At 44.1% G+C, this 24,680-nt stretch overlaps 1 protein-coding gene across 1 annotated transcript in view; it reads left to right on the forward strand.

Annotated features, from left to right (window-relative positions):
* The window catches only part of MEIOB (meiosis specific with OB-fold), a 564,292-nt gene extending 547,021 nt beyond the window's left edge, over nt 1-17,271 (forward strand). Inside the window, exon 12 of the mRNA XM_069212275.1 lies at nt 17,161-17,271. Coding sequence (XP_069068376.1) covers nt 17,161-17,271 — 111 coding nt within the window. The remainder of the gene's footprint in view (nt 1-17,160) is intronic.
* Nucleotides 17,272-24,680: the final 7,409 nt, after the last annotated feature.

Below are 24,680 nucleotides of genomic sequence, written 5' to 3' on the forward strand. Positions count from 1 at the left end.
CCACCAGTGCAACCAAGGTCCTCAGGGTCCTGAAGGATTTCTTTTGCAACCTGGGGATCTCCCATAACTCTGAAGTCTGACAATGGGCCACCTTTCACCAGTGGTGATTTCAAAAGTTTCTTAAGAGGTCTTGACATCAAACACCAACGCATCACCCCGCTCTGGCCTCAGGCCAATGGAATCGTAGAGCTTTTCATGGCAACACTCAAACAAACTGTACAAAGAGCTAGTGAAGAAGGACTTCTACTGGAAGACGCGTTCTGTCAAGTCTTGTGGGCATACTGGATCACCGAACACTCAATAACAGGGAATGTCCCGCCACACTCATGTTTGGGCGATCTCGGCGTGCCAAGTTACCACAGTGGACGTCTGAATACCTTGTAAGCCTGGACGTGGTTAACACTACAAACTGAGAGAAAAAAGAAGATGAAAGCTCATGCAGATATCAGGGACGGGCACAGGAGACAAAACAGCAAAATAAAGCGTACACCCAAGACAACATTCAACCACTACAAGTCACTGCAGTCAAAGGGAGCATGGTCACAGCATCTCGAACTGGAAAGTCAGTAATCAGAAACGCACCACACTTCCGTACCACTGAAAACAGCCTGGACTCTGATGAATCCTCAACCTTGGCAGCAAGGCGTGATGCAGCAACTCCTGGACTGCCTGATCAGGAGGGCCGAACTGATGCTTCCTGAAAATGATGCTCCCTCCAACGATCACTCGGTCTGGCAGAGTGCTAACCAGACCTCGCAGACTGATTGAAGACATCTAACTCATAACATTGGTGGGTTTGTGTTTGCAAAGGGGGAGTTGTGGAATCTGGTGTTTAGGACCCTGACTCTGCCTCCGGCCGGCTGTGTTGCCAGTGCCTCAGCTGGAGGTGAGGAGGAGGAGGAGGAGATAAGAGGCCCCCAGAACCGGAATGGGACACAGAAAAGGAGAAAGCTTGGGTGAGGGATAGTGTGTGCAGAACCTCATGCCAAGCCAGGTGAAATAGAGCAGTTAAGTCACCCTCTATGTGTCATGTCTCCTTTTTTGACGATGTGACAGCAGTGTTGTAGAATATTTAAATACCATTCTAATATTATTGGCTTCCTTAAACTATGTTTATATCAGAAATACTCCAGCATAATAGCTGAAAGTCTGTTTTTCTCTGACGTGGAGTTAAATAGACAATTGTGTTATTTTTATCAATATTTGAATTACATTTTGGTATTGCAGTAGCACAATAAATGCAGCACATGTCTGCTGTGCATAGAGAGGTTTTGTCAAGTGTGCTACATTCTGATAGGCACATACATGATTTCTGGCTATGTAGAAAGTATGCAAGTGAACTCTAGTTGACACTGGGTATTTTTCCAGAGTTACCCATGTGGCCTATTACTAAAACTCCGCTTTAAAAAAAACATTGCTAGGTAATTGTACTGAAAATGGACAGTTTACCTCAATTGTTGCCACATTAAGCAAATAGGCCATTCTCTTACCCCGCCGACTATGGGAAGTGTCATGGTATCTAGTAAGATTCTAAAGTATATACCTTTTTCATTTCTGTCCCTTCTGAACTGCTTTGAAAACCTACTGAAATATGTTGGAGATGTTTATGCACCACTTGTTGGAACGTTCACACAAAGGTACTTGGTTTAGCAAAGGCACAGTGATTTTACTATGTTTAAGCCTGCTGTTCATTCAGCAATAGGATGGACTTTTGTGGTCATCCTTCCAAACCTGTACTCAAAGTGTAGCCATCACTGTCTAGGCCCTGCAGCACATTGGGTCAGTAAAAGATTGGAAAAGCTCTAGCTTTGAGGCGGAAGTGAAACCAATAGTAACAAAAGCCTATCCTCTCTAATGGGTGCCACCTATCTAAGAGTCAAGAGCTGTTTAGAAAGCTGGTGGCAAGCACATGTAGGTTCGCATTACTGACCAAATAGAAATAATACCTTGTAGCATCCGGTAGGATGATGTAATTGAAGACCAGATGAGCACTGCTAGGGGCCTATATCTATGTTCCATTTTCAAATAAAACACAGTAAGGTATTGTTTAAACGTCAGACCAGTACCCCTTTTCCATCCACAGCTGATGATCCTAAATTTCTGTTAATGAAATGTGGCATAGGCATGATCCCAAGATGAGACTATGAAATATCAGGTGTTGGGACTCTGCCCTGAGCGTTCAACTGTACTATTGTCTGGATCCCTAATGCTGATTTTTGTTGTCATAGGCAATCGTGGATTATGCGTGCATGCCATGACATAGGACTGTCTTACAGATTGCGGTCTTGTTGGACTTGGGTGTGGGGAGGCCAGTCCGTTACCTCAAAGTGGTGGAATGCTGCTTCTTTCACCAGGAGTTAAGCAGCACGAGCGTGGTGGTGGCAGCATACCTTGTACTGATCAGTAGGAGTGAAAAGGTCCTTTTTTACCTGTGTCACTTATGTGAGGCCTACAGGCTCACTCTCCTTTTTAAAGTTTAGTTGCTGAATGTTTAACTTTTGGCCTACATCAGATAGATGTGAAGTGATGCACAGTGCAGGAGTGGTGTCTCTGCACTGGCTGTATGTGTGCCTGGGTAGTGTACAGTACGTGGTAGGAGGAGTACTGTGCAGAGCACGCATGGTGAATGCATGTACTGGGTTTATGTATACCTGTGAGTAGTACAATACATGAAGGGCGGAGTGCTGAGCAGAATATGTATAGTGAATGTGTCGCTTGCTGTGTGTGTGCACCTGCAGCTAACAATAAAGAAAGGCTACAGTACTGAGCAGTGCGCACAGAGTGAATGTGTGTGCCGAGTATATGTGTGTCTGTGGTGACACAATACATGGTGGTAACAGTCCTGGACTGTGTGTGTCCTTGTACATACACTGAGTGCAGGTGTGTCTGTAATTGTACATTAGATGGAGGACCCTGAGTTCCATTTTGAAAAGCCTAGGCTCGCCTGATGAAGATAAGACGAGGTAGCGGAATCTCCCCAGACACCATTTGTGTATTGTTGCATTCCTGTGAGCTGGGTGGGAGAAACTGGAGAAGGGAGAGAGGGAGACTCCCCCTATACACTTCAAATGTTGCTTTTTGATTCAGTGACAAATCACTAGGTAGGGTCCTGGACACATCTCAGGAAGGAGAGTGTGCTGGATCGTAGCAGGGTCTCTGGATCATAGCAGGGTATCTGGTATCAGGAAGCGGACCCAATAGTATTGACTGCCATGCAGAGAGGGCCGGGTGGAAGTGGTACAGCAAACCCATTTGCCAGGACTGGCTGCCAGAAATTATTGTGCTGTGCGGATCAGGCCAAAACCCGAGACTGTGAAGCCACGATGACCCGTCAGTCATAGAGCATCAAGGACTGCATCTGACCAGATCCCATGGACTGAGCGAGGACACTGTGGACACATTGTCTCATCACTGGCACCCAGATCAGGACCATTGGAATCAGACCCTACCGCCCCTCACTTAGGGAGCACAGAGCATCCTGTGCAGGAACACCGCCGATCACTGCCAGGACCGACCGCGTAGGTTCAGATATGATCATGCATTTGTTGAGTGCTGCCCTACCCCCAGCAGACTCACTGAGCAGGACTGTGGCGTTGTGAGTGCCTGCAGAAGGGGCACCCACTGAAAGGCTGAACAGTTCCATTCTGCAGGAGCGGGTAAGGCTGGTAATGGGCCTAACGGCCCCAGGGGGCTTGCTGCTAAGAGCACTGTGGCGGCAAGACACTTGACTATTTCATAAGAGATAGAGTGGAGGCGAGTTAAGGCCTACTATGGAGCATTCCATGGACGCGGTCACCAGTAAATGGGGAATAATCCGGTCCACATTGCAAGGAGAGGGTGGGACAGGGATTTGCCAGTGAACCATTAGTGCCCCACCCTCAAGGGGAAAATATGTAGTTGTCTGTAAATGTCAAAACCTGCCTTTGAATGTGTGGAATTAGAAATAAAATACTTATTTTTTAGCATAAAAAAGTATTTGACTGGACCTTGATTTATTGATAGTGCTGCTCTCTGTTTGAGTTATGAGTCATGTTTGTTAATCTGGATTGACACCTTCCCCACCTCTAGGGAGCCTTTGACTGCTCTTCCACAGCTACCACTGAGAGTCAAGTGCAGGATGGGTACTTATCCCAGTTGTTCAGGAGTCATAGTAGGTTGGGCCCTGGGACATTAGGAGTAAAAGGCCTCAACTACCACGGTTGGGCCCAGTAACCAATGCATGACACCAGGATTATCAAGAAAGCTAGTGGAACACCACATCATCTTTAGGGCATATGCCATAGCCCGCTGACTAGAAATATAGGATCTAGCTGGGCAGTTCATAGTGGACTATTCCTACATAGTCAGGCTCAAGGATGATTTGCATATGGCTGGGACAAATCTGAGGAGGCACTGTGGGTAAAAAAAGTATTGACTGGAATGTGGGTCGAGTAATTTCAAGCGGCTGAGATAAACTCATCACTTTTTTTTGTTTACTTCAGTGTGAAGCCCCAAGAGCAGTCGGTAAGCCCCAACAGGTGTCTCATGCTCACTTTGTCATTGGAAGTAAGCTGCACCCGACTGAGGAACCCCAGCTAGGGCAATACTGGTCTTGAGTAGCTTGAGTTCTGGTTCCAAGAGGACCTGGCTTGGCAGTTCAGGTTGTATTGTTCCTATTGGATCAAGTCTAATCTGAGGTGGCATAGTGGGCAAAAAAACGTGGATTGCAATGTGTTCTGAGTAATTACCAGTGGTGGGGTTTAATTCAATGTCCCAGCTATAACTTTTTTTTTTACTTTAGAAAAATAGAAATCTGGGATCCCTTGGGATTACAAGGTCTCAAGGTACATAGATCACTAAACCGCAACATTTATTTTAGTTGCAAAAAGGACAGAGGTCCCACATAAGTGTGCAGATCTCTGCACCAGTTGCGAATAAAAATGCAATAGGATGTTCTTTCTGCAGGTCAGTGTCAGAAATCAGCTCTTATTTGCATGCACAAATGCCTGCAAATATAAGATCAGGAAACAAGAACAGAAGGTTACTTATTTTTTCTGGAAAAGTGAAGGCACTATTAAAATGGGCTATAGCCCTAGTGAAAACTGATCACCATTATTTACTTCACTGATGAGATATTTTTGTACTTATCTGATAACCAAAGCAGGGTAGAGAGTTGCTGTCAGGGCATATCCTTCTACATCACTTAAATCACAAAGACAAATAAGGCCTTAGCTTGAGAACATAATGATGAAAGTCAATATTTAAGGCCTAAGACCCCTCACGCTTCCATAAAAGTCATGCTTCCGCATGGGGCCCCTCCTTGCATTATTGTGAAACCACCAATGTGGTCTCTAACCTGAGAGAACAGAGGAGCTTTTGAGAATGGAAAGCAGGAGAACGCTTCCTGTGAATGAGAGGGACTTTATAAACTGGTGTGGGTGTGATATGTAAATGTAGTAGCGAGGGGAACTGTTAAAACTAAAACTTTTATTACTCCAGTATTGGAACTTTCATAGATTGACATGCTTGAATACTTCCCCGTCGTCGAGATGGGTGTCCCGGGTGGGATACAAAACCAGGCCTGAAGATGTATGCACACAATACATGAACTAGGCCTAAATACAATAACCCATCATAGTCATTTTGTAAAATAGACCCAAACTGAAACATGAACCAATCAGATTGCCTCACCCGCCTAGAACCTCCTGTGAGGAGCTGCCTTCCCTCAGATTTACCACCGCACGTTGTGCTGAGGAGTCTCCTTTGAGCTCTGCTCTGCTCAAAATTTTCTGTCAGAAGGCCTGTTTCTACAGCTTTTGGATATTTCTATCTACTCTGGTGATTCAAACTGGCTGCCACGTCAGAGACACCAAAGAAAGGCCTTTTCAGATCCTGTGCCTCATGTTTAAAGAAGAGATTATATGTGGAGGATCCACATGAGGAGTGTATTTACTGCATGTACCCCAGCCACAAGACTAAGGACTGGAAAATCTGCAGGACGTTTTCTACTAAGATCCTGAAGGACAGGGAGGGTCGCCTTCTGTTGTGGTACAAAGAGGTAAGACTGGAAACTCTGCCTCTGATGAGGACAGTGCCTCTTCTTCTATTTCTGCCCCTAAAACACCTCTGAAAAGAAAACAATAAAGTTATGAGGGACAAGAGCCTGTAGTATTTTCTGTGTCTCTTTCGGTTATATTTTATTGTAATCCTTATTTTGTTGTAAATCTTATTTTATTCTCAGGACATCTATTCTTTCTCTTTTAATGTAATAGTTGGTATGTTCTGGCTGCCCCTGCTCCAGCTTTTGTACTGTCCGGAATGTTTTGTATTGTGGTGCAGTTGGAGCTGGAAGAGCTGTATGCAGGTGTGGCTGGAGTTTCTGTAACCTTCATCTAATCAAAATAAAGAAGACTGTTCTACAACAATTCAGCCTTCATCTTCTTTCATCTCTTAAAGAAGATACTACACAGCCACCTAGGAAAATAGCGCAAAAGACACCAAAGGGTCATGGCTCTCCACAGAAGAAGAAACTGGATACAGAATCCCTCAAAAAAGCAAAGAAAACTGCTTCAGCGCTGCTAGAGATATCGAGATGAAGCTTCCCTACCTGAGTTTGTTTAGCGGCCTTGTTATCTTTACAAGCGCATGACTTGTATCTCTTCACGCAGCTTTGTTTCATTCAGCGCATGCCGCTAGAGACTTTATGATGGAGCTTTCTTAGCAAATTGAAGACTAATCTCATGAGGATTCGCTGCTTCCAGTGCCATTAACTGAGTACTAATCGCTCTCTTATTTCTCACTTGCACGTAGTTTGGGAATTCTAAGTCACGTTTTCAGCACTATGTATGGGCATGCTTTAAGCATTTGAATATTTTTTTATTTTTGGCTTCATGCTTACTTTAAAACTACCTGCTGGCTTCAAATATTGTCAAATAAATATGAGGTTTCCTCCAGCTCCTCTGGACTTTACAATCTATATTACGAGACTCCAGTTCATTTACATTTATTTTTATTACCACCATCTAAGGTCTGAGTATACCTTTTTGTTTGTTTTCATTTTTCTTTTCTTTTTCCTTGGCTCTTCTTCCACATCTGTTTTTGGAATTATGCAGAATATTACTCCGCCGCCCTTCTTTTTGTCATTACAAGGAGATCCACCTATTCCGTGGAGCAAATGGAAAAAAGTATTTCTTACCTATAGTCGTGTTTGTGGCAGCAATTTATCGGCAGACAGGAAGACCTCTGTTCTTCAACACTGTCTTAGAGCGGAAGGTCAGGACATTTTGGAGAAATTACCTTCGATCAATACTCCAGATGGTGCAGATGGAGACACTATTTTAAATGAATTTGAGCTAACGTTGCTTAAATTGGACAGACATTACTTACCTAAAGTGTCAACTATTCTTCAAATATATTAATTTGGAAAATGTAAACAGAACGATATTGAAACTATCGAGGACTTCGTAACAAATCTACGTATATTAGCAGCTCAATGCAAGTTTGGAGATACTTTAGATGAACTTAACCGAGATCAATTCATGTTAGAGTGCAGAAGTGATAAAGTAAGAGAAACCTTGTGGTCAAAAGGAGATCCTACCCTGGAGAAGGTGTTGGTTGTGGTCAAACAGATAGAGCATTCTGAATCTTGTATTGAGGATCTAAGAAAATCAAAATGTGTATCTAATGCTATTCAATCCGTAGATGCCAAGTCTAAACCTAGGGGGAATTTCAGTGCAACAACAAAACTATTGTGTTTCAGATGCAATTCTCCATCACATTTAGCCATTAGCAGAAATTGTCCTGCTTTTAATATGGTGTGTTAAAAGTGTGGCAAGAAAGGTCATTTTGCCAGATGTTGCAAGTCTTTAGAAAAGAAAATTATGAAAGTGAATGAGGTTGAGTGTGACAAAGAGGATGATGATGGGAAAAGTTTTATTTTACAAATAGTTAATGATGTGAATTGTATCACCAATGTTCGATGTGAGTATCCTACAGATATTGTGGAGGTTGATGGTGCTAAAATACCAATGATGATGGGCTCAGGGGCAAAGTTTACTTTAGTTTCAGATACTGATTATACTAAATATTTTCTGAACAAAGTGACTCTTCAATCACCTGATGTTACACCTTTCAGTTATGATGGGAAACCTGTAGAGTTAAAGGGTTACTTCGATGCTAGAATTGTATTAAAAGGGAACACGATTGAAGAGAAGGTGTATGTTCCTGTTGTAGGTGATACCATATTGAGTTGGCTGCATCAAAAATTGTTGAGAACTATATTAAATCCCAACTCTGTACCCCAAGTACAAGTGCAGAAGGTTTGTAGTTGGGGTGAAGAATTGATGAAGTAATTTCCGGATGTTTTCGATAGTAAGGTGGGCTGCGTCAAAGGGTATAAGCATCGCATTGTACTAAAAAACAATGCTTCTCCAGTCGCGTGTAAGGTCAGAAACATTCCCTTCAGTATGCGAGGCAAAGTAAAGATGGAACTTCAGTGGCTTATGCCTGATGGCATAATTGAGAAAGTAGAGGCGGCTGAATGGATCGCTCCGATTGTGGTTGCAACTAAAAGTAATGGAGACATTAGACTGTGTGTTGACTTACGCAATTTAAACAAGGTAGTCATTGAGGATAGGTTTCCTCTACCTAATATAACCGAGATGGTTAGTTCTCTGGGGGATCCCAAGTTCTTCACCACCTTAGATCTGAGTTCAGCATACCATCAAGTGCAATTGTGCGAAGAGTCCAAGTTGCTCACATCTTTTATTACAACTTTTGGGGTGTTCAAGTTCAATAGAATGCCTTTCGGACTCTGTTCAGCAGCATCAGTTTTTCATAGACTAATGAATGAAATACTAGGTGATATTGTTAGTGTGAAATATTTTCAAGATGTTCTTATTTTCACAAATACCATAGAACGACATAAAGAATTGGTCAGGAAGGTGCTCGATACATTTAATTTGAAAGGAATTACATTGAAAGGTGTCAATTGCAAGTTCTTCAAATCGGAAATTTCGTATTTAGGTAATATAATAACAGGCAAAGGAGTCAGACCTAAGGAGGAGCTGGTGAGGTCTATTCCTGATTTTTCTGCTCCTGAAAATAAGGGTGAAGTTCACGTTTTCTTTGGGATGGTAGAATTTTACGCTAGGTTTATACCTGATTTGGCTAAAAGGAGTTGTTCTATCAGGAGTCTGCTCAAGTTAGTACTGATTTTATTTGGGATTCAGAATGCCAAAAGGAGTTTGAGGACTTAAAGTTTGGTTTGTCTTCAGCGCAATTGCTTAGCAGTTTCCAACCTGGTCTTTCCTGCTCAATTACTACAGATGGCTCAGAGAAAGGCTTAGGTTGTGTTTTGAAACAATTCAATTATGGCAAGGTGAATGTTATTGCTTTTGCTTCACAAGATTTACGAGGAGCGGAATGTAAGTACTCAACGATTGAAAAGGAAGCCTTAGCCATATTCTGGGCTGTCAAAAGGTTTCAGCAATTTCTTTGGGGTACTAGCTTTGAGGTACATACTGATCATAAACCTCTTCGTGAAATATTTGAGAAGAAAGGCTTGGACAATGTCTCAGGTCGTATATATGTAAATGGATTGTTGGCCTTCAAGATTATCATTTTAGTGTGAAGTATGTTCCTGGATGTGAGAACAGGACTGCGGATTGTTTATCCAGTTTGAAGAAGAAAGAATTGGATGAGTGTGAAAATGATAAGTCGTGGTGGGTGGACGAGGAAGTAAAGGATTGTAGTATCACAGGTGGATGTATTTCTGAGGAAGAGTGGAAACAAGAGTTGAATGATGATGAAGAATTGTTAAAGATCAAGGACTTGCTGTCTGCTGGATTACCACCTGGTCATGCTGGGGGATTTAGTGAGCAATTTAGTAAAATTTGGCATGAGCTTTCTATACAAAATGGAGTGGTTGTAAGAGGGTGTAGGTTGATTCCACCATGTAAATTACGTGTGCGTATATTAGATCTGTCACATAGTGGCCATCATGGCATATGTAAAAATAAAGAAAGAATGAGGGGTGTGTACTGGTGGCTGGATATGGATCTAGCGGCTGAAAGAAAAGTTCTTGATTGTGTAGAATGCAAAATGGCGGATAAGACGTTAAAGCTTAGGACACAACCCATGGTGTTGAAGGAAGTCCCCAAGGAGGTGTGGGAGGAAGTATCGATTGATATTTTGGGTCCTATAAGTGTTGGAACACTCTCCAAGTATGTAGTAGTCCTCATGGATGAGTTGTCACAGTGGCCTGAAATAATGATTTCTTCTGAAGTCACTTCTTTGAAGGTAGTAAGGTTTTTGGCGGAAGTGTTCGGAAGGCAGGGCAATCCAAGATACATTTTGTCAGATAATGGTGTACAATTCACGTCTAAGTTAATGTGTGAGTTTTTGAAGGAAAGGGGCATCGTTCACAAAAAATGTGCTTTATACCATCCAGAAACCAATGGGATGCTGGAACGTTTTAACAGGACGTTGAAAGAAACCATGCAGTTGGCAAATCAGTTAGGGGGTGATTGGGAGAGCTTGGTTAAGCGTAAAGTTGAGGATTACATATTTACACCTCACTCAAGCACTGGTCAGACTCCTTTTGTCATCTTCAGAAAATGTGTTCCTCACACAAAGATAGATCCGCCATTGATTAAAAATTATACTAAGGAACAATTTGACTATGAGAAGCAAAAAAATATTGCTGTGAGCAGAAATTTGAGTTGTCAAAAGAAAAGGAAACTTGTATATGATGTAAGCAAGTCTGTGAAAGAAATACATGTTAATGTGGGTGATTCTGTCAAAGTCAAGTTGCCAGGTGAAACGAGCAGTGGACAGTCTCACTACAGTAAAGTTTTAAAGTTATCAAGGTGTTTAAAGGGGCTGTTAAGGTGGATGACGGACGTATTAGGAATCTCAATAGAGTTGTTCAGCTAAAAAAATATGTTTTCTGGTCCTTTCTCCCTCATATTGTTATTAATGTTTTTATTTTTATTTTTATTTTTTTTTGTTTTTAAAGGGGGAAAGTTGGTGTAGTATTTTATGTGTCTCTTTAGGTTATATTTTATTGCAATCCTTATTTTGTTGTAAATCTTATTTTGTTCTCAGGTCATCTATTCTTTCTCTTTTAATGTAATAGTTGGTATGTTCTGGCTGCCCCTGCTCCAGCTTTTGTACTGTCTGGAATGTTTTGGATTCTGGTGCAGTTGGAGCTGGAGGAGCTGTGTGCAGGTGTGGCTGGAGTTTCTGTAACCTTCATCTCATCAAAATAAAGAAGACTGTTCTACAACAATTCAGCCTTCATCTTCTTTCATCTCTTAAAGAAGATACTACACAGCCACCTAGGAAAATAGCGCAAAAGACACCAAAGGGTCATGGCTCTCCACAGAAGAAGAAACTGAGTACAGAATCCCTCAAAAAAGCAAAGAAAACTGCTTCAGAGCCAGCCACTCCTCCTCCTAAAGTGCTTCACAGATTTAAGAAGCCTAGCTCAGCACCGTCGACGATGCCACTGTCGTCGATACCCTTGTTGACAACTGTTTCATCTGTGACACAGGTGGTGGTAACCATCTCCATGTCGACGGCAGCGGCTGCAGGATCTTCGTCAACGACATTATCATCCTCGTCGACGGGGCGTCCCATCTCGTCGACGCTTCTCTCGCTGACTACACTGCCGTTGACGACACTCCCGTCGACGATGATTCCGACGACGCCTCCGTTGACGCGTCGGCTACAATATTTTCGACAACGGTATCGTCTACGCCCCATCGACGACAACTGGTTTCTTGTCTTGAACGCCAAGATTGCTTCCAACCAAAAGGCAAAGACCATCTACGTTACTTTTGGGTCAACCTGCACAACATACTCCGTTTAAAAGGCTCTCTAAAGCTTGTTCTGTTACGTCACCAAGCAAAGTTTCAAGACTCTTGCCATCCAGGTTTTTAGATGGTGACGATGATGATGAGGACTCAGATCAAGATACAATGTTTGGAGTAGCTAGAAGTCCTTCACAGCTATACGTAAAATGCCAGGAGTACTCGGACGACAATTCAGATTATGGCCAACAGTACTATGACCCAGTACCACAACAGCAGGGAACAGTATCTCTGCCCTCCGGTCTAGTGTCCAAACTCCAGGCTATGCTGGCAGACTACAGAGAAGGCTTCTACCCTCAGCCGGAGAAAGATTCCACACCAGCAGTTTCTGCTCCAGCTACTCCGGCACCTCTGCCAGTCTTTCTTACAACGCCACAAGTTCCTCCTCAGGCTCCGCAGAGTCCTCAGGTCCAGGCCTCTTCTGATGAAGCGGCAGAGGAAGGGGAGGTTCTCTCCCCCCAGGACGAATGGGATAAGTATGTACTCCTGGCACCCCCTTCACCGGAGCCGTTAGCAGTTGAATCTCCTCCTGAGGATATTGTCTCTTTCCATAACCTCTTAGAGAAAGCTGCAATGTGGTTTGAGCTGCAGTTGCCATCTACGCAGCAGGACTGTTTTCTGTGTGATTTTAAAGAGCCGCACAGAAAATCAGTTAGGGCTATCCCGATCATTGACTATGTCTGGAATCAAGTGCTGGAGATAATGAAAAACCCGGCGGCAGTGCCAGTGGTGTTACCAAAGCTGGACAAGAAGTATAAGGCAACAGAGGACGCTCCTACGTGCCTGGTGGGTCACCCAAAACCAGACTCTGTGGTTTCCCAGGCTGCTCAGAGACGCTCCAAGAACCCTTCAGCGCCTTTATCGGCTCCTCCTGATAAGGACGGAACGCATCTGAACAATATCAGGAAGAGGTTCTCTTCTATGTCGGCAATTGTGGTCTGTGCAGCAAATTCCAAGTCAGAACATAAAAAGATCATTATGGAGGGTCAACAAACATCTGCAGAGGTGATTGACTGCGCCCTGGACATTGCGGCCATGGGATTTAGGCTTCTGGCTGGTTCAGCCGTCTTAGGCGCCAGGGATGGCTCAAAGCCACTAATTTCAGGCCGGATGTCCAAACAAAGATCCTGGATCTCCCGTACGATGGGTAAGACCTGTTCGGCAAGCATGTCGATGATGCTATTCAGGCGATTAAGGCTGATACTGCCAGGTCGTTGGGATCCCTACAGTACAAGCGCACTCCCTTTCGGGGAGCCAGGGGTAGAGGCCACTCCTCCTTTCGAGGTGGCTACCAGTCTTTTTGTTATCCAGCCTATTCCTCCCAGTATCAGTCATCCAGACCCCAGTACCATCAAAGGCAGCCTCTGGCAGCAGCATTCAGCAGACCTCCTCCTAGAGGAAGATCGGGATGACAGTCCAAGGACGCCTCGCATAGGCAATGACAGCCTCCAGGGGCCGGCGACCCCTCCATCCTTGACTCGTCACCTACGATGTTGGAGGCAGATCACAAGCGACAAGTGGGTTCTGGATATCATTACTCATGGCAATCTGCTAGAATTCACTTCCAGGCCTCCCGAAACTCCACCTTCCCGGGAGCGTCAACAACATCTACATCTTCTCCTCCTAGAGATACAGGGCATGTTGTCCAAAGGGGCAATAGAGGTATTACCCTCTTCGAGCGAGGAAGAGGTTTTTATTCTCGATTCTTCCTCATCAGAAAGAAGTCCCGTTTGTGGAGGCCCATCCTGGATCTGAGCCAGCTCAACAAATATCTCAAAAAGCAATCCTTTGGTATGATAACTTTGAAGGATGTATTACAGCTTCTCAACAGAGGTGATTTAATGGCTTCCCTAGATCTGCAGGATGCGTACTTCCATGTTCCCATTCACCCCAAACACAGAAAAATTCTGAGATTCATGGTAGCCGGCTAGCACTTTCAATTCAGAGTGCTACCCTTCTGACTCAAGTCTGTCCCCCGGATTTTCACAAAGTGCTTAGCCCCAGTGGCTGCATATCTGAGACGTCTCAAGCACCAGGTATTCCCATATCTGGACGATTGGTTACTAAAGGCTCCGAACATCTCTGCCCTACGTCACTTCCTCACAACCAAGTTATGTCTATTCCAGCAACTAGGTCTCACTCTCAACAGAGACAAGTCACAGCTTCAACCTACCAGATGGATAGTGTTTCTGGGTGCTATATTGGACACAACTCTTGTAAAAGCCTTTCCTGCAGAAGAACGTCAACTCAGGCTTTTGACCCTGGCAGACTCAGTTCGAAGAAAAAACTTCTCTTTCCGTTCAGAGGTTCAAATCATTACTGGGGATGATGTCCTCCTGTATCAGCCTAGTTCCGCACTGTTGTCTTCAGATGCGGCCTTTTCAGGAAGATCTCGACAAACTGTGGAAGCAGGCGCAAGAGTCCTTCGGGGACATCATTCACATAACACCAAGGATGGTCCACTCCCTCCAGTGGTGGTCAACGCCTGCAAACATTTCAGTAGGTCTGGAGTTCCTGAATCAAATCCCTCCGTTTACGATCACAACGGATGCTTCGATGGGAGGGTGGGTAGCATGTCTCCAAGATCTGCAAGTCAGTGGCAGATGGCCCAATTCTCATGCGACGCTACACATCAACCTCCTTGAACTCAGAGCTGTGTACCTTGCACTACAAGCTTTTCTACCGTGAATCCGAGGTTCATCGGTGCTGGTCCGGACGGACAATACGACCACCATGCACTACATAAACAAGCAAGGCGGAACTTGGTCTCACTTACTTTCCACAGAAGCTCAACTCATCTGGACCTGCTGCATTCAGAATTCAGTGCACATATGGGCGGAACATCTCCCGGGAGTCAGCAACACCACAACAGACTCACTAAGCAGGCTAAGCACATCTTCACACAAGAGGGAGCTGAACCAGACAATGCTGGATGCAGTCTTCCGCAGGTGGGGGACAACGAACCTGGAACTCTTTGTGACGTCTCAGAACGCAAAATGCCGGTTTTATGCAAGCTGGCATCCCCAATCAGGGTCGTGGGGAAATGCCCTTTCAATAGCACGGTCAGGGATTTATGCTTACGCCTTTCCTCCGATACCCCTTCTTCCACGGGTCATCAGCAAGATAAAATCAGAGCCCTGCCAGATAATTCTAATTGCTCCAGCTTGGCCACGTCAACTGTGGTACACAAAGCTTCTGTTGCTGTCCTCGTGTCCTCCCATTAGGTTAGCTCCCATACCGTACCTGCTCACCATCAGCCAGGGCCAAGTGAGGCATCCGGATCCCAAGCATCGCTCCTGAGTTCAATGAATTCGGCCATCTAAATATTCCCATGGACTGTCAAACAGTTTTAGCTATAGCACGTGCAGATTGCACCAATAAGACGTATACCTTAAAATGGAAGCGGTTTTGTTTATGGTGTACTGCGAACAACATTCATCTGCTTACATCTGCTCCAGAACAGGTTTTACCGCACCTTCTCCACCTGGCGAAGTCTGGTCTCGCCCATGTATCCATTAAGGTCCACTTAGCTGCTATCTCCAGATATAGACGACTATCCAAAGGACCGTCCCTCTGGTCTCATCGACTTATAAAGCAGTTTATGAAGGGGTTATTCCGATCCTTTCCTTCAGCCAAACAACCTCCTCCATCTTGGCAACTGAATACAGTCCTGAGTCAGTTGATGAAGGAGTCAGTCGAACCTATTCATAAATCAGACATTAAGTATCTTACCTAGAAGGTAGTGCTCCTATTAGCGCTAACATCTGCTCGCAGAGTAAGCAAGATTCAAGCCTTTACCATCCAAGAGCCTTTTATGAGATTTACAGACAACACAGTCATCCTACGGACAAACCCGAAATTTATCCCAAAAGTGCCAACTGATTTCCACATTAACGAGCCAGTAGTCCTTAAGACTTTCTTTCCACGGTCCCAGTCTGGGGCAGAAGGATCGCTGCATTCCTTGGACGTCAAACGATGCCTTACATTTTATTTGCAGCGGACATCCTCAATCAGAAAGTCCAGTCATCTGGTTGTGGCATTTAGTGCGTCCAGGAGAGGGCTTTCTGTTTCTAAAAAAAACATCTCTAGATGGATTTCCAGTGCCATAGCCTTTTGCCACCAGAAAGCTGGTCGACCGCTAGACACTAAAGTTTGTGCACATTCTACCTGAGCAGTGTCTACTACTTGTGCAGTCTTCTCTGGGGTATCCCTTCCAGACATGTGTTGTGCAGCCATGTGGAGGACAACACACACCATCACAAAGCATTACTGCCGGGATGCTGAGACGCTCGATGATGCCGCAGTGGGTCAAGCAGTTCTTAGACATTTGTTCAGATAAGGTGAGCTGTTTGTTTCCCTCCATCCGCTTCTAAATTCATCACATTTTCTGGTTATTATTAACGTACCTTTCTTGCATATTCATATATGTTTTAAGGCATTTTTTCATTGCTTTGCATGTAACTGTCTAATGACACTGTTTTATAATGATTGAGATAGACAGTATTTCAGAAAATGTGTTGCTTACTGCTTGCTAATCTTATTCAAGCATGTGAATCTATGAAAGTTCCAATACTGGAGTAAGAAATAAGTTACTTACCTGTAACTGTAGTTCTCCAGTATTGGACACTTTCATAGATTCATACGTGGCCCGCCCACCTCCCCGGAGGAGCTTACCTTCTGTCTTATCAGTGTGCTGGGTTATTTCAGCACTTGTGCTTGGAAAATCTGGGGGAAGACAGCTCCTTACAGGAGGTTCTAGAGGGGTGAGGCAATCTGATTGGTTCATGTTTGAGTTTGGGTCTATTTTACAAAACGACTATGATGGGTTATTGTATTGAGGCCTAGTTCATGTATTGTGTGCATACATCTTCAGGCCTGGTTTTGTATTCCACTGGGGACTCCCATCGCGACGACGGGGAAGTATTCAAGCATGTGAATCTATGAAAGTGTCCAATATTGGAGAACTACAGTTACAGGTAAGTAACTTATTTCTTATGGTCCCCAGGTGGTATGAGTAAAATAATAAGGGGAAAAATTTGATCCTTACTAAGAAGATCGGCATGTTTCAGACCTATTCATTACCCTAAAATGGGTGCTGTTATCGATTGCCCTAGTAATGCGTTGTGGGTATATTAATGGAAGGGAGAAGGCAGTCATTTTGAATGCTCAAAGTTAATATGAGATGAACATACCACCTGTGTGGTGCAACAAGTTTCATGCAACATCATTTAACTTCGAAAAATTAAATCTCTATACATTCTCTCAAATATAAATTGACTTTAGTAATGCATTTCATTTATTTTCACAGATGTTTGCCTCCTCCAGCTCCAGAACTGGGATAAGAATAAATTTGCTTTCATGCAAAATAGCAGACCCTTTCGAAGCCAGCCGAAACTTGTCTGGAAATGTAAAAGTGTAAAGGGGTTTCACGTTCACCTTCCTGAAGAGGTTAGGTTGGACTACTTCGAAATCATATTGTAGTGTTTTTATAGCTTGTGGTCACAAAGTCTCTCACTCATCTGTAATAGTTGTAGGTAGACACGCCAAGTGATGAATTCAGTGTACAAGAAATTTATCTGGCGCAAACCGTCTTTCTTTGGGCTGCTTGGTGTATGTTTCACCTAGTGGCCTTTGACTTCTCTGAAGATTGTTCCATTGTGCATAAAGCAAGCATCTGAAATATCTAGTTAGCAGAGAGTGATATATATGTGCTCAGATTTGAAACTCCTTAACTTATCTGGGTTTGGGAAGAGATATGCTTCCTGCGTGAAGCATTCATATAAGTCGCTTCTGGAATTTCATGCTTTTAATTAACTTGTACATTTTCATGCATTATGCCATGCACATATGAATGCACCATTTAATGCATTGAACAACTCAATTGATTTAGTCTTTTTTACTCTGGCTCCTGCTTATAGCGTTGGATGGCCATTGGTTAAAACCCATGAAGCCATGTTCAAGGTTATAGTTTAATTTCTCATCTTGTCATGGTAAAAAACACATTACAGTTGAAACTGGGTCGTTGGTTCCGATGCAATTAATAGAGAGTACTGTGGACATATTGTCATCTCTTTGGAAGGGGAGAGAATGATTTAGCACAGATGTAATAGGTCGAGATATTACAGGTGTTTAAGAGGCTTAAATGTAAAATGGAGACATTTAGGTTGTATGACAAGTAGCATACCTCCTGAAATTTGGCCTCTAATAGTAAGGCATTTATTGTTTACTTATGTAGGAACGAAATCGCAGTGCAGGCTCTGATTGGGTCACATTTTTCTCACTCCAAGACTCAGCTTACTTACTGTGTTTTCATTCGTTCAGGCTGATTGCTATGTTTGAAGTGAACTATCCTTCAAAAGATATTCTGGAGAAAACGCAGTAGATATTTCTTAGTTTCAATTATTTGTAATGGCTCCAAATACAGTTTTTCTTTCTGCATTGCCTGCTTTCCATAGTATTATAAGAAAAAAAACTTCACTTGTTTTACTTTCTTTTAAAATACTGTGGGAAAATATATATCTTCAAACTTGAAACTTAATTGGAGAATAATTTATTGCCAATATTTCCAGTTGTAATAAAAATGTGCAAACAATGTTTGCAACTTACAGAGCTCTCCTGTTTTGTTTACATCTGTGAGACGAAAATCTGATTTGTCACAATGAAACATTCAGGGGGTCATTACAACCCTGGCGGTCTTTGACCGCCAGGGCTGTTGTGGAGGAAGCACACCCACTGGCATGGGCAGTGCAGGGGCCCCCTGCCACGGCCCGTGCAGCTTTCCACTGTCTGCACAGCAAACAGTGAAAAGAGCGACGTCGCACAGCCGCAACACCGCCGGCTCCATTTGGAGCCGGCTCCTGTGTTGCGGCCGAGATCCCCGCTCGGCCAGTGGGCGGAAACCAGGTTTCCGCCCACCAGCCCAGCGGGGATCTCATAATGGCTGCGGCGGGTGCATTGGCGGCCGCCCGGTGGTCCATCATAGGCGGCCGGCTTCAGCCGCCCGCCAAGGTTGTAATGAGGGCCTCAGTCGTTTATAAACAATGAAACATGACAAATATAAAAACTTCAGATGTATTCCATGATATCAGCTACACAGATTGTAGTAGCCAGCGACGCTCACAATTACATGCTGTTGCCCACACCCAGCGAGTAACTGTTGCTTTTACTTGTTTCTAGCCATTCCCTCCCCAACAAAAACACACACAACCAGCAATTGTAGAAATTATGGGTGAAGTAGCAGGAAAGAGCCATAACAAAAGGCAGTGCAATACTCATTGTAAGCTGTTATTATGCCAAACACTGCAGCGGCTGCTGCAGATATCAAAGGGAAGGGTAGGGGGGGACAACAGGGACGGGGGAATAAATTCAATGTGAAAAAAAACGTACTGGTCAGCACCGCAGCCGTTCTCCCCAGCAGCCTCGCTCATCCTTCTTTCCTGTTCTGCTGTCCCAGCATTCGCTGGGACACCAGAAGAGGCTCTCTGGCAATCTTGGTGCTGCTTACATGCTAAACATAGCATGTAAGCAGCATCCAGTTTGGTCTGAGCGGCAATGGCTGCCGTTCAGACACAACCCTGGAGCCTGTGCAGGTTCTCCAGTTCAGCTGTGTACTCAGTCGGGCTGGAGAAACCTAAGTACGCATGTATGTTTTAACGGCCATCCCAAGACTGCTGAACAAAATGAAAAGAGAACTGTGCAAGACTGTGTGTCCAAGACGATTTTGGTACACAGGCTTCCTCAAATGTCAGAACAGTGTCAATTTCCACTCAAACCAGTCCCAGGATTGCTCTACAGAAACAGTGGGCAGGTCATGAATCTGAACCTAAAATCTCTCAGCTTAGCTGTCTAGAATATTTCTCAGCAATGCAGAGACATTCTGGTAAAAGGGAAAGCAGAGACCACGAATAAGTCATACAAAGCAAAATAGCTAATATTTTGTAATTGGTGTTTACTGAATGAGTGTCACCCTTTCTCTTTGACACCTGCAGAAGTGTTGCTGTCCCTACTATGTTTAGCTCAGTCCTGGCTATCTAATACCTCGATTAGAGTACACCTGCTGGCAATTTAAGTATTGAGACGGTCTAGAAACCAAATTTCCGTGTGGCTGATAAAAGAATTCCTAAAAGGACTATTTAGGGTTTATCCACCAGTAAGGAAACTATCAATTACTTGGCACGTGAATACAGTTTTAGCTCACTGAAGACGAGGCCTTTTGAGCCTATACATAAAGCTGACATCAAACATCTGTATCTTAGCCCTTACATCTGCAAGACGAATTAGTGAAATACAAGCCTTCGTAGTGCAGGATCCACACTTGCAATTCAAGAGGGACAGAGTTATCCTACATACTAACTAACTCTTGCTTCATACCTAAAGGGCCTACAGAATTTCACCTCAATGAACCCACTGTTTTAAAGTCATTCTTTTAGAACCCCTCGAATGAAGCAGAAAGGGTACTTCATACTTTAGACAGTAAAAGATGCTTAAAGTTGTATATATAAAAAACAAAACTTTCAGAAGATCTGATCAGCTCTTGGTTGCATTTGCACCTCCACTAAAAGGTCAGGCAGTGTCAAGAGGGGTTATAGCAAGATGGGGTGTCTGTAACCATAGCTCTCTGTCATGACAGAGCGGTAAGTCTTCTTAAATCCAAGTGCGGTCCCACTCCACGAGGAGCGTAGCAACCTCTGCAGCTCTATTTGCAGGAGTATCTTTGCCAGGCATACACAGAGCAGCCAAATGGACAAACGTATACTATTACCAGGCATTGCTGTCTAGATGTAATAAACAATAAGGATGCAGCGGTGGATCAAGCAGTTCTTCAGAATTTGTTTCAATGAGGTGAGATTGTGCTGTTTTTTTATAAATGGGTACTGTCTGCTACAAATGTATTATGAATTTATATTATATACATGTTCTTTTCACCAAAAAAACAAAGGTTACAGGGACATTAGAGCTAGGTTCAGATCCTACACGCACAAACCCATAGAAATGTAGCTGTTATAGGTAGAGTTATTTCAAGTAACTATATCTCGTGCCCTTAAGTAACTATAACTTGTACCATCACCATGCACCGTTTTCTCATCAATAATTTTACTGCAGATGTTACAGTGATATTATCAATGATGTCATGAGTGATGTAATATCTGGGGTAATAGCAGAACATGGTGATGGCGCGAGTTATAGTTAGTTACCTTACTGCACAAGTTATAGTTGAAATAACTCAAAACAGCTATATTTCGATGGTTTTCTGCGTGAAAAATCTAAACCTAACTATAACGTCCCTGTAACCTTTGTTTTTTTCAGTGAATATCCAGGAACTTTTTTAATGTTAAGTAATATGCCCATCGCATTGCACGGTGAGGAGTGGCGGTTGGATGCAGGGCCTGGCCTAGCAATGTGGTGCCCCCACCCAAGCTTGCTGCTCCTGCCCCCCACCTCCTTGCCATCCATTGTTCAAGTCCATTCCCTGCTCCCTCATCACAGCCCCATGTGGCCATTGTTCTGCTACTGCCCTTCCCACCTGCCCTGAATATTAGCTTGATGACCCATCCACCCTACCCTCTGTTGTCTGAGTCCATGCACCAGTCACCTCCCTCCTGCCCTGCATGGTCCGATGTGGTGCCAATGCCATCCACTTAGCTTGATGTCCCTGGCCACTCCTCCTGCTCTCTGTTGCCAAATTCTATATCCCATCATTGCCCTGCTGCTTAGCCTCAGTGCTTAGCTTGCTGCCCCTAAGCTCCAATGTCTGTGTGCATACCCCTGCTCCCTCCTTTTTGCCCACCATGTTCCATGGACCTGCCACTGCCCCTTCGAGCTACTCGGAGTGTTCTGATGAGATGCCACTGCCGCCCTCACTGGCTAAGTATGGTCAGATGACTGCCTGTCAGAGTTCCATGCCCCTATCCCCTCCTTCCTGTCCTCCGTGGTCCATTTTGCTGCCACTGCCTTCTACCCTCCATGCTCTTTTGTGCCGCAACTGCTTCTCCCGCCTGCCCTGTGTGTTCTGTTACGAAGCCCCTTTTACAGTCCTCTCTTGTCTGTGTTCAGCCCTTACCGCGCCATTCTGCCCTCCATGGTCCTTTGTGCATGCCCATGCCCCCTCCTTCCTGCACAACATGGCTGTTGTGCTGCCACTAACCTTCCCGCTTGCCATGCATGGTATTTTGTGCTGCCACAGCCCCTCTCACCTGCCCTCCATGGTCAGCTTGCTGCTCCTGCCCTGACCCCTGCACTCTGTTTTCCATGTAGAAGCCCCTATCCCCACCCTCCTGCCTTGTCTGGTCTGTTGCTGTGCCCCTCTCTCCTGCCCTTCATGGTCTGTTATGCAGAAACTGTCTTTCCAGTCTGTTCAGTGTGATTAGCTTGCTGCCCCTGCCTCTTTCCCCTCTGCTCTCTGTTGTCCATGTCCATGGCCCTGTCCCCTCCCTATTGCTTTCTTTGGTCCATTGTGTTGCACTGCTGTCCTGCTTTTCCTGTGCAGTGTATTGTGCTGCTGCAACTCTGATGCCTGCCTTGTAAGATCCGTTTGGTGCCCCTGCCCATCTCCCTCCTGCCCTTTATTATCCAAGTCCATGTCCCTACCCCATTCTTCCTGCCCTCTGTGATCTAATGTACTATACTTGCCAATATGTTGAACTTGGTAAGAAGGAGATTTTGAAAATAAACCTGGGGAATTGATTTTCCCATGACTTACATTGAAAAGGAGGACATTTTAGACTGGAGCCGATAAAGTAAAGTCTTTTAGGGCTTAAAAACACCAGGTGTCTCTTGCCTGAATCGGTCTGGTGGCAGTGCCTGAATCGGTTCACTGCCACTACCTCTTCTTTCTGCCCTCAGTGGTCTGTTATATTGCCACAGTCTCTCTTGCATGCCTTGCATGGTTCGTTTGTTGCCCCTGCCCCTCTTTTCCATGCCCTCTGAGGTCTGTTGTGCTGCCACTGTCCCTCCCGCTAGCCCAGCATGGTCGACTTGTTGCCTCTGCACCCTCCTCCCTGCCCTCAATTATCCAAGTCCATACCTCTAACCTCTGCCTCCCCATAGTATTCTAATGAACAACTAGATAGCTAACCTTCTATATTTATTATAAAAGTGTGGCATGCCAGACGTCATCTTGATATAATCAAAACTGTGATACCTAAAGCATTTAATTTAAAAAAAAAAAAAATGAGAGGATCTTATTCCCAGAGAAATTATGGTTAGTGCTCTAAAAAACTAAAATAAGGACATATTTTCTGAGTTCTCAAACAGCAGCAAAGCACTTTTAAATTATTTGCTATATTTATGTTTTTTTATCCAGTTAATCACTTGATTATATGTTACACTTAGGGGAGAGGATGTGGCATTCTCCAGTATTGGGGTATCTTTCATAGATTCACATGCTTGAATCATTCCCCGTCGTCGAAGTGGGTGTCCCACGGTACTTAGAAAGCAGTAAATTAAAATTTAACATTGAAGTTAATGGAAAAATACATTCACTTTAATAGCTTATTAGTGTTATTAGAAATTACCCAAAGTCCAGCCAATCAGGCAAGAGCATTCTTTAGTACCCTCACCACAGAGGCTCCAGTCTCTCAGATTTTCTACTGCACGTCGTGTGAAGAGAGTCTCCCTGAACTCTGCTGAGTTTACCTTTTCCTGACTGGAATTCTTTTGAATACTCTTTTTGTACTTCTACAGCTGTGACTTCTACAACATGTTTACAGGTAAGAAAGGTCTATTTTGACCCTGCAGCACCTGTGGGAAGCTAAGGCTTCACTGTGAGGACCCTCACAAGGATTGCATTAACTGTCTTCACCCAGAACACAAGGTGAAAGATTATAAAATTTGTAGACCCTTTCCGCACAAAACGTTGAGAGACAGAGAGGCCAGGCTCCTGCTTTGGCTTCAAAAGCTTAAATCCAGGGAAAACCTCTCTGATGATGATGACAGCAACATCTCAGTGGCATCGAGAAAGAGGAAAAGATCTGTGGAGAGTTTCTCTCCAAAAAGAAGGCAGCCAAGAAAATGCTGTTTCTGAAGGAAAAAACTCAGGAAGTTCCTTCACTTCAAGGAAACATAGTGAGAAAGGACATTCCGAACCTTCCACTCAAGCCGTCACTTCAATAAAAATAAAAAAATCACCCAGTTCTCCACCATCTACATAAAAAATGTCAGTCTCGTCGAACGCATCGTCGACGACAGGTTTGATAACTTCTGCTAAAACAGCGACAGCAACGTTTACAGCTCTGCCGTCACCCATGATAATAACGTTGTTGCTGTTATCATCAATGAGAATAACATTGGTGAGCATTAAGTATGGGCCTTCTTTACCGTTGACCCAGGGTAAGAAAATGTTGAAGAAATCAATCTCTGGAGAACCATTGTCGAAGAGGTTTCACTCCTCAACATCAGCTCCATCGTTGACGGGGAAGAAATCTAAAACTACTACATCGTCGACGAAGATACCGACATATGAACCAGAAATAATGGCTCTGTCGATGACAACCCCGTCGACACCAGCTCCGTCAACGACAGCTTCGTCGACGGCAACTTCAAGAACGACAACACTGTTGATGACGGCACCGACGACGGGGGCACCATCAACGAAGGCACCGTCCATGACAGAACCATCAACAACATAATTGACGGCCCATTTCTTGCCTGCAGACGCACGGACGACACCTATAGCATCAACGACGGTGGATTCAGAAAAATCTTCATTTTTGCCCGTAAGAGTGATAACAATAAAATGTAAATCCACTCAAGAGACATTGCTACCTTCATATACCTCACCCAGTAAGGTGTCACTTGTACCTCCAGAATATCTCCTTGATGAGGATGAAG

The sequence above is a fragment of the Pleurodeles waltl genome, chromosome 10, assembly GCF_031143425.1.
Source record: "Pleurodeles waltl isolate 20211129_DDA chromosome 10, aPleWal1.hap1.20221129, whole genome shotgun sequence".
NCBI classification, from domain to species: domain Eukaryota; kingdom Metazoa; phylum Chordata; class Amphibia; order Caudata; family Salamandridae; genus Pleurodeles; species Pleurodeles waltl.